The sequence below is a fragment of the Eumetopias jubatus genome, unplaced genomic scaffold (assembly GCF_037043125.1).
Source record: "Eumetopias jubatus isolate StellerSeaLion01/CBP00866 unplaced genomic scaffold, mEumJub1_p1.0 scaffold_4, whole genome shotgun sequence".
Classification (NCBI taxonomy): Eukaryota; Metazoa; Chordata; class Mammalia; order Carnivora; family Otariidae; genus Eumetopias; species Eumetopias jubatus.
The window spans coordinates 28,189,447-28,204,700 of NW_028274810.1; the positions used below are offsets into that span (position 1 = coordinate 28,189,447).

Genomic DNA, 15,254 nt, shown 5'->3' on the forward strand with positions numbered 1-15,254 from the left:
TAAAAGTAGCACCAGCCAAATATCCCCTGAGAAGTTCCGGCAAGAGCCATAGGCAATCAGAGGACCCCAAGAGTGTACATGCAAATGCCAATTGGCTTCTAGTTTTTTTTTTTTTTTTTTTGGAAAGGAGTGAATATGTACCTATAAGGAAACATGCACTTTGCTACAAGCTTGCAGTCTTGCAAACACCAAATGACGCCAAATGACTAAAGATGCTGAAAGAGGAAGAGGGGAAGGAAGGAGGGGTGAGTAGAGATTAAGATTAAACAGACAGGAGACAGGCAAGGCCAGGAGATTTTGGAAGGAGGACAGGGAGGAAGATTGGCTATGAGGATGAAGAAAATGGATTTGTTCCAAGCCTCGATTTGAGATGGGTTTTTACAAGCAGGCAGGGTTTTCCTGGGCGTTGGAAAAAATGTTAGGGAAGAATGGGGCCAACGGGTAGAGCATCTGAAGGCCTGTGATTGAGTGTCTTGGTCAGGGTTCAGTCAGAGAGAATCCGGAATATAAAAAGGTGTTAGCTAAGTACAAGGCTGGTCACTGAGTGGATGAAAGCAAACAAGGTAACATGGAGGCAACAAGTGTAGGATGTACCTTCCACCCCTAGGGTTGAGGGAACCAAGGGAAGAACGTGGAACTCTTAGCACTTGGAAACACAGAGATGTTGGTGGAGCTCTAGCTCGGACCTGGGAGGGAGGGGTGCGGTGAGGCTGCTGTTGGGGTCTCCCACCCAGTCCCACGAAGAGGGACCCTGGCTAGATTTGGAGCGGAGGGACAATAGCTTAATCATTAGCCCAGAAAAGAGCAAATAGCAAAGGACATAATCCAACCATGTGTACAGGTAGTCGGTCCTTTCTGCTGTGTGTCGCTGGGATAGGACTTAGGGAGGCTGCAGGGAGAAGCCAAGTTAGGACCCCCTCAGACTTGGGAAACACCGCTGTCCTCAGGCTGCTTTCCCTGTCAAAGCTACTCTGATTTTCAAATTAGTGTTGAAGTTATTTGGCGCCCCCAGGAGCCAAGTGCTAACAGTAATCAGACACTCAAATCTCTTGCTTCCATGACTTTTCCTTCCAGAATGAATATAGACAAAATTAAGCAAGATTCACTATTAAATTCATGTATTTATTAATGTGTTCCTTCAATCAACAAATAATAATCACTAAGCACTGTGCCAGGTGCCAGGTACACAAGAGCAAACAAGACAAGCATGGTCCTTGTCCACATGGTGTTTACAGCCAATGAAATGCCAAGGAAAATCCAATCTGCAACTGTTTTTTTCCCTCTCTTTCCCGTAAGAAATTAAGATTCTCACTTAGTTCTACTCTCAGTGTGCTCTTTGTGGCCCTCAAACAATACCCTTGAGGACTTTACCTGCTGAAATGATTCCATTTCTGTGGCAAGCATGTTGCTATTACAGAGAATAACCCTATTTTCCAAAGATAGGGTTTGGCTCAGAGGCCCTCACTGGCTCTGCTCCCTTTCCCTGGTGTTGGCGGGTGTACCCTGTCCAGGGACTCCGTCTTTCCCGCAGTGTGCTCCCAGAGGGAACATGTTGCCAGCCTCTTTGTGGTGAGATAGGACCGCCCCGGCTGAGAACCCTGGCTGGGGGAAGCTCCCAGGATTAGACCTGGTCTGGGCTGACATTCATTTGATGCCATCCTGCTGGCCTGCAATTTGAGATCTCTGTCTGGTGTGCCTCCAGCCGGCTTGCCCACTGCCACCATATTATGGGAATGACCAGGATGTCTGAGTAAGATGGAGGCATCTTCCACAGCCCCCAGCAGCTCTGACAGGGGTCCGTGGCTCCTTCCCTAAGCTTTTGGTTCTTCTGGAAGGTTTTGCCTCAACAAAATGGTTACTCTAAAGAAAGTACAACACACCTAACCCATAACTCAACCCCTAGGTTTTTAACTTCTCAAACTTTCAGGGTTTTGGGCGTTCACTGTTGTGAACAAGGGCAAAACAGATACCAAATTTCCCCATTCCTCCTCTCCCAATCCCTGAGGGCGTAAGATGAAAATCTTTAGATCTCTGCATTCCTCCTTCCTTTTTATTTTCTTCCTCCGTTAACACTTATCAAGTATTACTAAGTGTCTGGCACGGTACTGTCACCTCAGGTCCATGAGAGAGCTACCACTCGTGTCCCCGTGGGGACTGATGAGATCAGTGAGGCTTCAGCGAAGGTTAGTGACTGGTGGGGCTGGCAGACATGGCCATTACCCCACATTGGGGTCGTGGAGACTGCAAAGACAGGGTGGCTGTCTAATTTATCATCCACACCAGGGCAGTTTTGAAAGTGAAAAGTGGTACTAGGAACAATGGCACCAGGGTAAAACATGTAATCTCACACTTGACCTGGCGAACTGGGCCGTATGGTCGGCCCATACAGCCAGGACAGCCTGCTTGAGTTAGAGGCAGCCCCCACTCTCGGGGAACTCAGAGCGGGTGGAGGAGGGGGGTCGCGCCTGCGCAAAGTTCTGACAGCATAATGTGCTCAGCAGTGGAGAAGCAAGCGGGGTGGGCGGGGCGCTGAGGATGAGTTCTGAGGGCTCAGGAGAGAAATGGGGTTTGGAGAGTGTGAGAGAAGACTTCTCAAGGAGTTCGGCCATAGAACGGGCACTTCCCATGACAAGAGCTCTCCGCACCGTCCTGGACAAATATACCCTGCCCATATTTGCCATGGGCCAGGCCCTGTGCCGGGGTGGGGGGGGGGGCAGTTTATAAAGATCACTGGGTGTGCCTCCTTTCCCTGAGAGCTCACAGTGTCGGGTCTCCCTGGTGTCATCCCCTTGTCCCAGCTTCCATGTCAGACCAGGATATTTGGGGAGGCCTGAGGACTCACGAGAGGAGGGGCGTCCTGGACACCTGGTGCGGCTGCAGGCTCTGGTCCGGGGCCCAGCATTAAGCAAGAAGTTGGGAGGGTGCAGGGAGGGTGGGCAGCCTGCCGCAAGCATACCCAGGTCCTGGGTCTGTATTCATCCAGGCAAGAATCCTGGCTGGGCTGTGGGTGCCAGAGGGAGACTCAGACAGCCCCGTTTCAAGCCTCGGCTACCCACCTTTAAATTGGAAACAGACTAGGAGGGAAGGAAATCTAGCTGGCTGAGATTTAAAACAACAAGCACAACTCTGCCCTTCCCTGCAACCCCTCCACCCCCGTGTAGATTGAATGGTAAAGAGAGGGGGAGGGGAAGCAAAAAAAAAAAAAAGAGAGAGAGAGAGAGAGAGAGAGAACAAGGAAATACCAGTTTGGGGGAAAAATTTTTTTTTCCATCGGCCCCTTCTGAGCCTTGGCTGGGCTTAATTAAAGTTACAGACATGTTTAAAGGGAAAGGGTGGGGGGAGTCAGAGCTGCCCTGAAAACATGTTTTTAATTACGCTGTGGAATTTCTCCCTGGGGTATGCCTGTGCACAGTTTAGCATCAAGGACAAGGATGCCGCTTTGGGGTGGGGATGCAGAGCACGACTGGGGCGGGGGCCACAGGGAGAGGTTGTTGTGAGGACCTGCCTGGCTGGATAGGAACGGCCGGTGGTCTTTGTGCAGGAGGGAGTGCGAAATGCAGCCCCTCCAAAACAAACCCTTGCAGAGTTAGAACAATAACACGGACCTCTCAACAAACGTTTGTCCAAGATTACCAAGCACTACCTATTCCAGTGGGTCTCAGCCCAGCTGTACATTGGAATTACCTGGGAAGTGTTAGAAACAAACAAACAAAAAGCAACCTGAGGTCCGACGCCCAGAGAAACCTGGGTAATTGATGTGGGGCATGGCCTGCGTTCCCCCACCTGATTCCTGCCAGCAGCCACCTGGGAGCTGCCTTCAAAGAAGGTGGTCAAGTGAGGGGCAGGGACCTGGGGTGGAACCAGCAGCCCGAACTCAGAGATGCGGGGAAGGCGGACACCTGCAAGGCCACACTCGTCCTAGGACCCGCCAAAGAATGAAGGAAGGAATGAGAATTCTGATCTGGTTCCCCCCCCCCCCCGCCCCCACTGAGGGGTGGCTTCAAATCACAATGCCTTACAAAGACCAGATACTTCAAAAATACAGGAACAAATGAGTGAGTAGAGGAGAAAGTGTATGAGGAACACAGCAAAGAGGGTGGGGTGCACCAGCTTGGGTTTGGGTGTTTTATCCATGGGACAGGGAGGCCAGGCTGGCTGATCCCTCCCCTGGTCCAAGCCCCGAGAACAGGTGGAGCAGGGATCGGTGAGTGGTCAGTGTCTCAGGAAGCCCCATGTTTCCAACCTGGCAAATGAGCAGTTCTGAATCCAGAAAGAGAGAAGGGGAGAAAACATGAATGTGAGGGGGTGGGGGGCAGGCCTAAGAGCTTGCAGGTCATTTTAATGGTAACCCCCTTGCTCTTCAGCCGGTACTGTGTGTTGTGATCTACAGCGTCCCTGTGGTCTTTGTGGGAAGTGAGGGTCAGGAATAAAGGGCCTGTGTTTATTGAATGTTACCTTGTGCCAGATTCTGCTCTGGAGGCAGGTTCTGGTACCAGCCCCCATGTTACAGATGAGGTCCCGAGGCATGGAGCGACTGGACGGGCTACCCAAAGTCATACAGCTAATAGGGAACAGAGCCAGATAAAACCCACAGGACTGACACATTCAACCCTTAGGGGATACTGAAGGACAAAATAGTCTCATTTCACAGATAGGAAAACTGAGCCTTGGTGATGAAACAAGCCCGAAAGTGATTCTTAACCCAGATCTTCCCAATCCCAAACGTCTGACATACCAGACTACTCCCAGACAGACATTGCTACATGGAAGGAAGTGGACTGACTTGGGAGAAAGCCAAGGTTGCACACAATTGTCTTAAGGGGAAGAATCAGATGTGTGGAATCTGGACTGGTTGCCTCACTTCCTCGGTGAAGACAGCACCAACGACTTCCGGTTTCATTGCTTGCTCCTATCCCTCACCCTGTGATCTTGCCAGACTTGCTCCCTGATCTTACTCATGGACAGAAGGACCTGGGATGGAAGGCATGAAGCCAGTGTACAGAACATGCCTCTGGGGGTGTGGTTTGTTAAATCTGCAAAGTGTCGCTGACCTCCAGCTTCCCAAGGAGTCTCCTAGACTGGTCCTTGACAAAGGCTCACTCATTCCATATTTATGGGGCACCTATTATGAAGCTGGCCCTGTGTCGGGTGCTAGAATCACAGTAGTGACCAAGATAGACAGGGTCCCTGCCCTCAGGCAGCTCACAACCAGTGAGGGTTCCATTTCCATGAAGGAGTAATGACCCTGATTTACGATGAATGATAAGACAAGGGACGGGCAGAGTGCTGTGGGAACAGCTGTGCAGGTCTAGTAAGGGCGAGAGTGTTAACAGTGAGATAGGGTCCCTGGGGAAGAGGCTCAGCCCTCTCCTCCTCCTCGGTTTACTGGCCCTGGGGGGAACTGCCAACATTCCAACGGCTATCAAGTGTGCCGGGGGTCAGTCTCTGTAACACTGGTTGGGATTGTCCAATGTTGATGTTTTGCCATCTTGTAGGAGCATGTGTCATCTTTGCCATCTTTGTAGGGCAACCTACAGTAGGGCAACCCTGCAAAGTGAGTGCCTTAAGGAAAATCTACATCATGTATAATATATAATAATATTTTGATGTGTTTCCTCTAACATATCTTCCCTTGACATATTTTGAATAAAACACTGAGTAAAAAGTTACAACTGCATAAGCACCACCTGCCCTAAACATTTTTTGTTTTTTCTTCAGTGCATTATCTTTGCCCCCCACCCCAACCACTTTATGTTACAATTTGCAGTAATTCTGTAGCCAGCAGACCCTACTAGCAGGAAAGGAATAAACCTTTACTGAGTCCCTGTTATGGTGTCTACCACTTTACTGAGCATTTATGTACATTTCTTTGAAAGGAATGACAAAGGGTTAAAGACCATGCAAATGGCCCCTAGCTGGTCTATGTATTAAGTCTCTATTCTTAGCCAGTGGGACAAGTCCTCCTTCAGATCTTAGGAGTTTCCTTCCTAAGGTTTCTGGAGTGGGGGTTGGGTAGAAGAGCTATTCCATTCCCCAAATCACATCCCCCTCCTCCCTTTCCTCCCCGGCTACCATGCCACACCTGCAACCCACGCCCTCATGTGCAATGCCACGGAATGCGGCTCCAACAACCAACTGCTCCTTCCTTTGGAGTCAAGAGTCCTTAAACTCTTAAGTCGAACCTAAATTTCAGTTCTGGCGTTCAACCATAGGTTGTTATCAGCAGCCTCTGCCAGTATTGTAAAAACTGACAGCAGTATGCCCTTCTTTCTTCCTTTAAGCAATGAGAAACTTGTGGCTGGAAAGACGTTGGTAAACCCAGATTTTTGTTGACCTTGCTATGGATCACAGTGTTTCAGAGTCCTTTGCTCATTCATTCAGTGACCACGTATACAAGATCTAGTGCGCCCTAGAAGAAAGCAGGGCAATGGGGAGGGGCGGAAAGAGCTCATGAGACATGTGAGAGCTGGTGGGACCCTACAGAGCAGAATCTGCATTCATGTGCACAGCGACATGGGAGAAGTACTGAAGCACACATCTCGGTCCTTGATGAAAGTCCTGTGTTAATGCAGTTTCCTGAAATAGAGGCAGAGTAGAACCCGGATGGACACAAAGTCTTGTGAGTCTAATATATCAGGTTAGAGGTAGTGAGGGAAAGGGAATAAGAGAAGGAAGTCTGGGGCGCCTGGGTGGCTCAGTCGGTTAAGTATCTGACTCTTGATTTTGGCTCAGGTCATGAGCTCAGGGTCATGAGATCGAGCCCTGCGTCAGGGCATGGAGCCTGCTTAAGATTCTCTTAGATTCTCTCTGTCCCCTCCACCCCACCCCCGGCTCTCTCTCTCCGAGAGAGAGAGAGAGAGAGAGAGAGAGAGAGAGAGAGGGAGAGAGAAAAGGAAGTCCTTTAGGAAATATACCACAACGAAACCCTATTGCACAGACACGTGCTGAGTTGTGCGTCCACTGTGGGTGTGTCTCCTGTAATCTCTTAGCATCACTGGTCTTTTTGTCTTGTTTTTCCAGATTCGCTTTGTGGTGGAACTTGTATGGCCTTTATCTTTATTTCTGATCTTGATCTGGTTAAGGAATATCAACCCACTCTACAGCCAGCATGAATGTAAGCATGAAGCGGGGGAGCCGTGGCAAGCCTGGAGGTCCAAACCTTTCAGTTGGAAAGATCTTGGGGGTTTGGGGTGCCAGGATTGGCTCTACTCATCATCATGTCCTGCCTCCAGTGCAAAAAACAGAGATTCATCAGCATGATACAAATGAACTTTTTAGTCCTACATCTTTGCAAATACTTGTATGTGGTTACCGAAGCATTATGAAATTAGTTTTTGTTTTTGTTGGTCCTTTTGTTTTGTTTTGTTTTGTTTTCTATACCTAAACTCTTACTAGTTTTAAAGGGAGCAGATTATAAATGGGTTCCCTAAAATATTCTGGAAACCAATTTAGGGAAATGAAATATACGGTGCTAGACGAGAATGAGAAGGGGTAGTATATAGCCATGTGTAGTAACATATTATTTCTTGGATCACAGAGGTATCCTGGGACCAGGGATGAGCCTGTGAATGCCTGTTTTATACTCTGCTCCTGCGGTCTTGTCTGCTCCTCAGTCTCCTATCCATCGAACTCTTGCTTCTTTACCTTGTTCTCTCTGCCCCCCACACCCCAATCCCATCAACGCCCCCCCCCCACCCCGCCACTGCCAAAGGAGCCCATAACTTGCAACCTTCTTGCATGCTTGGGGTAGGTGCTCATAAGAACAGTTGTGGAAGGAGTAGATGAACCTCCTCTCCTAAAGCATGAGCAACACTGTGGAGCCATCTTGAGCTAACATCCCTCCATCGTCCCCCCTTCTGTGCCCACTCCACACTGCCCTCCATGCCTCTAGGAGAACATTTGTCCATCACCCCACTGCACTGGGAGCTTGAGAGGAGAGACCCTGTCTCTAGTACTCAGCACAGGGCCTGGTATATATTAGATGCTCCTGTTTCTTAAATGTTGATGAATGAAGGAAAAACACCAGAGGGCTGGTCTCCTTCCTGCAGAGGACCCAGCAACTAGAAGCGGCATCCCGCATGGTTTCCATAAGTAACTCCTTGTCTTCATTTCCTGTCTTCAAGGCCATTTTCCCAACAAGGCGATGCCCTCAGCAGGAATGTTGCCGTGGCTCCAGGGGATGTTCTGCAATGTGAACAATCCTTGTTTTCAAAGTCCCACCCCGGGAGAATCTCCTGGAATTGTGTCAAACTATAACAACTCCATGTAAGTGTTGAGACTCCCCAAAATCTTAGGATATGGCTTGAGGGCATTAGTTCTTAACCTGGGAGGCTAAAGAGCATTCCGAGAAGCTGATGAAAACTGATGGCCCCTCTTCCCCCCAAAATAGACTCACACATAAAACATTACATTGTGCATAAGATTTCAGGGGACTTGTGGACTCCAGGTTAATGACCTCTCATCTGGGGTCTAATTTTAAGTCAAATCCCATAGGAAGAGAGTCTACCTTTGGAATCCCCTTTCTGAGCAGGAGGTGAAAGAACATGATGTGAGCATGTCCTATAGACAGAGGCTCAGGGATGTGCACAGGGTCATCCTTCACCCACCGGGCTGATCTTGAGTTTACCTGAGGGACACCAATAAGGGCTTATTGGGGAGTGGGCTTCACTATCCTTATATAAACACTAGGTCAGATGGAAACAGATATTTGGTTACTCCAGTTTTTTTCCTTAAAGTAGCTCTGGATATAATTCCTCTGGGACAAACCTGCATTTTGACTCAAGAAAAGGGACACTTGGCAAATCAGCCTAATGCTCAGAGGTAGCCTTCCCCCTGGGAACAAACTATGGTTGCTTTTGCCCTGCCGTGGCAGAGTAGAGTAGTGGTGATAGAGACTTACGGCCTACAAGCCTGTAATATGTGTCTGTTTGCCAGTCCTTGGCATATAGAAAGATAGAAGAGGGAACATGGGTCTTCCTGAGAATGTCAGGGAGGTGACATTTTAGCTGAGCTCACAGGGTTGCAAACACTTGCTTGGAGACTCTAACTTGCAATCTATAACTTCAGCCTGAGTCCCCTTGAGGTGCCTGAGAAGGAACACCTCCCCATCCATAGAGATCGCATGGGGTCGCACAGTGGGATCAGGGAGCCTGGGAGACACCTGAGTGGGGGCTAGCTGGGGCTTTGTGGGACTGGCACTGGTAGTGTCTAGAACCTGAGGGAGTTGGGGAAGGGGGCTTCAGACTCCAGCTGTACTCAGCATTTGAACCAGGAAACCTGGGTTTCACATTTCACACTCTCATTATAGGTGAAATACGGGCTTATTCAAGGTTCTTTTGCTTTCAGGGCAAAGAAGCCCATTCCAAGCTGAAGCTCTAGAAGGAAATATATGATTTGGACACTAGACCTTCTTGCAAAGCCAGGGGAAGCCAGGCAGGCGTCAGGAGGCGCGGGACAGGAGCTGGATGGCTGGGCCGGCAGGATTCAGCCTCTGTCCCTTGCTGGACATCTACTATATTTACCTCTCTCCACCGACCAATGTCCCTGCTTCTCAATGCCCACAATGGCTCTGGTTGCCCAATTCAGAGCACCTTGCCTCAGGCAACTGGAAGAGCATCGTTGAATAACATTCAAATTCCTGGGAACATAGCTGATTGATTCAACTTTGTTTTCCTCATCCAGTCAGCCACGGCAGAGGGTGTGTGTGTGTGTGTGTGTGTGCGCGTGTGCGCACGTGTGTGTGTGTGTGTGTGTGTATGTGTGTGCGTGCGCACGTGTGCTCGCAGGGAGGAACTTGTGGATTAAGCATGGCTATCCATGCCTATGATGGCTGGAAGGGCAGGTCTCAAGAGAAGTGGCAACAGTTGGGAAAAACCTCCGGTACCATCTTCTAATGTCATCCTGCTTAAGGCTTCTCTGGGCAGGAGACACACAGAGCATGGGGTTAGGAGGTGACTTGGCCCCGCCGAAGCTGGAAAACTGAACAAATTGCTCACCAGCTCTATTAGCCTATAAGTACAATGAAGCCTTTTCTCCTTTCTCCTTGGCCCTCTTCTTTGGTAATGTCATACCTAGGTCAAGCATGTGGTATCTTAAAAACTAGCAGTGTTATTATTATTATGAAAATGACAACGATATCTTTACTGATGAAGCTTTGTCTTTCTTACAGCTTGGCAAGGGTGTTTCGAGATTTTCAAGAACTGCTCATGAAGGCACCAGAGAGGCAGCACCTTGGCCATGTTTGGGAGGAACTTCAAACCTTGTCTCAACTCATGGACACCCTCCGGACTCACCCTGAGAGAGTTGCAGGTATGCTGGGCTTGCATGTTCTCAACCATCACTTGCCTCTCCCTTGCCTCACCCGTCAGAGAGACCAAAGGCATGGGAAAGAGCAGGAGATTTGGTGGGAAAAGATATTAGAGGAGGCAGGAAGGAATGGCTCTAGAGGTGGCATGAGGCTCACCTTGGTAAGGACTCCTCTTTCTATCAGCTTATAAGTTAGGAAGTCGAGGAGGGCGGGAAAGTTCTCATTCCAGGCAAGTCCAGAGACAGAAAGGGGAATGCCTAGAGAGGTTGCACTCTGGTAAGGGTGAGGCTAAATTAAGTCTGGAAGCAGGAGAAGGGAAAGGTGTGGGAGCATTTTCATAGAGCACTAGAGAGTGAGCTAACCAGGACCATGTGGAAGCAATGCCAAGTAACGGGCCAGGAAAGTCAGAGTGCATATGTTTATTATGGCATAAATATGAGCGATCATTCCATTTCTTCCAGGGATATTCAGCGTCCCGGGTCCTGAGGCATAGCAGGTGTGGAGGGAGCGGTTGCAGGGCTGGGGGTTTTAGGGAGGTACTGCAGAAGGTCCAGGAGGCAAGGGGTTGAGGGTGGTGACTGGAAAACAGGCAGCATTGGGTCCAGGCTGCATAAGGATAGATGGGAACCCGGAAGTACTGAAATGGCCTGGGGGAGATGGGGGGACAAGGGAACAGAGGTCTCTGGGAGTTCCATGATCCTGCTTGAGGACTGGGGTACTGAGCGGGATGGAGGGCTTGATGACTGCGGTCAAAGACTGAACTCTGAGGATTCAGGATTTCGAAGGCAAGCAGGAGCGGTGAGAAGGAGCCCCCCTGGGTGTGGCCACGGTGGCTGAAGCGGGGTGGAGCTGAAGGTTGAGCTGATGAGGAGCCCAAAGGAATGAGAGGCCAGGCTGTTGGGTCACTGTTCGTGCGGGCAGGGAGAGGAGCTGGGCACCAGGGTAGGAGAGCCACTTGGGCTCAGGAACAGTGAGGGCTGGATGTGGCAGAGGCCTGGGCACCAGCTGGAAACCTCCCCCGCACCCCCTACCCCTCCACCCCCCGCCATCCCCAGGAGGGCAGATGAGCGAGCAGCTGGGAGGGAGAAAGCCCTGCCAGAAATCTCAGGCTCTCTGCTGTCCCACAGTGGGAGAAAAGACTGCCAGTGCAGGGAAGATTGTGAAGCCTTGCGGCTCAGAGGCTATGAAGGAAGAGGTCTGGAGATGCTGCATGCATCCTACGTTCCTAGGGTAGGGATGGGCGGCAGTTATTCTCGGGACAGCCTCGGAGGATGACAGGGATGAGCAAAGGGTCTACCAAGGGGATGGGAGAGGCTGGATAGGACGGCTCCTGTTCAGGGTTCTGAACAAGAGAAGTGGGAGAATGGCACGAATCAGCCCTCCGGGGGTCCTCACCCATGCAGCTGGAGACATGGGTCAGAGTGGGTGCCCACGCTGAGGGCTCCCAGAGCAGAAGTGGAAGGACCAAAAGAAGAGTGACCAGACCTTGGGGAGGGTGGTAGAGGGAAGCGGGGGGCTTTAAGAGTGCAGAACCGTCTGGAGGGGAAACCATCCTTAGGAGAATATTACCCTCTTCCCTCCCGGCCACCTTCCCCCTTCTCTCCGTCTGGGAGCAGTGAAGGACAGGAGTATGTTCAGATGGCACGCTCAGGTGACTGCACTACATTTTAATTCTCTCAAAAATAGTAGCACATGTACTTTATGGAGTAAGTTTCTGCAGACCAGATTACAAACATGACCTTCTTTGCTGCCCTGGATAGAAGAGCTACTTAGCTCAAGCTTGAAGGACTTTCTAAGGTGTGGGCACAAAGAGCATTTTCGTAGTAAGAAAATTGGGGGAGAGGCAGCAACCAGAAAGCACTGCTTTCCAGGATTAAAGAAGCAGATGAGATGGGCTGTCTGACCCCGGGAGTGATTGCCTACCCCAATCATCCAGTGGGATCTGGAATGAGGCAGACATTTCATTTGGTTGTCTCATTGTCAGATGGAGTCCAGCTGGGAGGAAATGTAAAGGAAGTCATTTCAAACCACAATTTCTCTGTGGTCTCTACCGTGTGTATGTGAGAACCGAAGTCACTGCTTCCCAGCCCCAACACAGAACTAGTTTTGAACTGGCATACAGGTGGTGCCTTCTGCTGGCCTTAGGGCTGTGGGGGAAGTTCTCCAAATGAGACCAGCTTCAGAGGTCTGGGGAGACGGGGGGCGGGGGGGGGAATGGTCAACCAAGGCTCCCCAAAGGAATTTGGAGGCTGGGAACAAAGATTCTGCAGCACCCTTGACCTTGGTGGCCATAAGTGGGGACAGGGGACCATCCCCAAAGTCTCTGAAGGAATTCCAGGCCAGCAACCGAGGCCTACCATCAACATGGCAGACTCTATCAGGGTCCATCCCAGGGTCACTTGGGGACCTTGCTCACTGTGAACATTGAATCCTTGGCCCAAAGCCCCAGTGGAGGGTAAAGGCTTCGAGAACGAGGTGGGCGGCTGTCATTTGGTATGTGCTTTTGCCTCTCAGTCCCCAGTCACCTGGGAAAGTATGCCGACGGTTGACCCAGGCGGCCTTCTCTTTTCCTAGCAAACCTGTCCTACAGCATTCTCAGCAGGGGAGGATTAATGGTAAAACACCAGACGTGAAGCCCCCTCCCCTCTCACGCCCAAGCAAGCACTGTGGTCTCTCACTCAACTTCAAACCCCTTCTTCCCATGAGCCCCACACATTCTCCTGGCTTCTCTCCCACCCCAACCCTCAGCTCCGTGGGCCTCAGCAGCCCCCTCCCCCAGCCTCTTCCCAGGGAAGCGAACAAGAAGAACCACATTTTAAACAAAATTTATTTTTCTTTCCTCAGGCCCCCAGTTCACATTTCTCCCTCGGGAGTCTAGTGGAGCTTCTGTCTGGTATCAGCCACCTCTTACTCTCCCTACAGGGTGGCCCCCACCCCTCTGCAGGTGTGTGGAACCAGCACGCTCCTGCTGCTTCCCCCTAGGGCCATGGCAGCCCAGTCACCTGGGTGAGTGTGGGGGGGGGGGAATGGCTACCCTCCCCAGCAAGATATCCGTACGGAAGGTCAGGTGACTGAGTTAAAGAATAACGAATTGATAAACAGTCAAATGGGGTCCCGACTCTCAGGTCACGACAACAGGTATTTATTGGGTGCCTCCTGTCATTCCACAGTCATTTATCGAGGCCCTGATTCCATGTCACGCTCTCATGCTGGGTGTCAGAGAGAGGTGACCTCAAGGGCTTACATCTGTGCGCCCAGCATTGCTAGGTATGATGAGGGAGGGGTATAATGAAAGCAGGGTCCATAGCCCCCTACTCTCCAGAGACTGTGTGTGTGTGTGTATGTGTGTGTGTCTATCCTGGGTGTCAGTGAGGCCGGTATATAACATAATGCTGACTATGGAGAAATGATTGGGGAAAGAAGAACAACTGAGCTGGCATCCAGGGGAAGGAAGAAAGGAAGCTGGGTTTGGAAGATGACATGACTTATGTTATCAGGAAAAGGGGAAGGCAAGAATAAAATAGAGCAGCCCCTTTCAGACCCCCTCCTGCTACAGGGCTCCCTCCTGTATTCGGGTTCCCCTGAAGCCTTTCAGCTTTCCCTGTGGGAAAGGCGGTGAGCCTGGCTGGTGGCACGACTCCAGAGATGCTGCTGTGGAGCAGAGTCTCAGGACTGGTTGCCCCTGCCCTAGCTGCGTGGGCAGGCCTGTGGGCTTGACCCACCCCCTTGGAAGAAGAAATTGGCCACAACCTCCATCTGGACCAGGCTCTTCAGGGAAAGGCACAACCCAAAAACAGAAGGGAAGGTTGTCAAGCACTCAGAGGGGTAAGGTAGGTCTCTTGGTCGCCTGGTGAAGGGAGAATTTGGGGGAGAGAAGATGGGGTGCTGGGGTGTTAGGACCAGGGAGGAGCAGGGACATTTGATAATTAGAGTTAATTAAAGAAGAGCTAAGAGATAAGTAGTCAACCAGGCTCCTGGGCGGAGTTGGGATGTAGACATGGGCACTTTCATGTAACCCAGACGCTTTCCCTTAATGTTGAAATGATTTCCTAAGAGTCTGGGCCTGTAACCTTCTTTGCTGGCCAGCGCCCCGTGAACTGTGGCAGTGGCCCACTTGAGGCTGAGTGTTAGCCCTGGAAGCAGGCAACGGAGGTGGGTACCCTGGCGGTGAAGCTCCTGGGAGGCGTCAAAATATTAATGCAATGAGAACAAGCATCTATGGAGGGGGCTCGCTGTTTTCAGGCCTGGGAGTTAGCCATTTCACAGTCCTTACCCCGAGTCACCCTCACAATATCCCTGTGAGGTGTGCAAAGTACAGACACAAATCGTTCAATCACTTACCGCAGGGTTACCTTAACGGCTAGGAGTCCTTTATGCCTCCTTACAAAAAAATTTCTGCTTTTAGTATGTCCTGGGGGAAGCCAGAGAGAATGTGACTGGGGCTGATCAGGGCACGAAATTATAAGTCCAGGCAATAGACCACCCCCTCTTTCCCACTTGAAGCTTTTCTTGCCCCAAACAGGCCCATCTCTCCTAGTCCATGTCAGCACACCAAGCTTGGAATCTTAGCTGAGATGACAGAAATGCCAGGAAGAGCCCTCTACCCCATGACAACACAGTGTGGACACAGCATGTATGCCCTCTCATTCTAGACTAGGCTTTTTCAACCTTAACATTAATGACATTTTGGACCAGACAGTTCTTTGTTTTGTAGTGGGGAGGGAGGTTAAACTGTCCATTGTGGATGTGTTACCAGCATCTCTGGCCTCTACCCAGTAGCACCTCCCCAGTTGCAGCATTCAAAAATGTCTCCAGGGTGCCTGGGTGGCTCAGTTGGTCGGGCGACTGCCTTCGGCTCAGGTCATGATCCTGGAGTCCCGGGATCGAGTCCCGCATAGGGCTCCGTGCTCGGCAGCGAGTCTGCTTCTCCCTCTGACCCTCCCCCCTC

General features: G+C 50.7%; 1 protein-coding gene across 1 annotated transcript in view; it reads left to right on the top strand.

The window, feature by feature from the left end:
* The window catches only part of ABCA4 (ATP binding cassette subfamily A member 4), a 166,462-nt gene that overhangs the window by 835 nt on the left and 150,373 nt on the right, over positions 1 to 15,254 (top strand). The window contains exons 2-4 of the mRNA XM_088022838.1: positions 7,021 to 7,114; positions 8,124 to 8,265; positions 10,169 to 10,308. Of these exons, the coding sequence (XP_087878964.1) occupies positions 7,021 to 7,114; positions 8,124 to 8,265; positions 10,169 to 10,308 (376 nt within the window). The remainder of the gene's footprint in view (positions 1 to 7,020; positions 7,115 to 8,123; positions 8,266 to 10,168; positions 10,309 to 15,254) is intronic.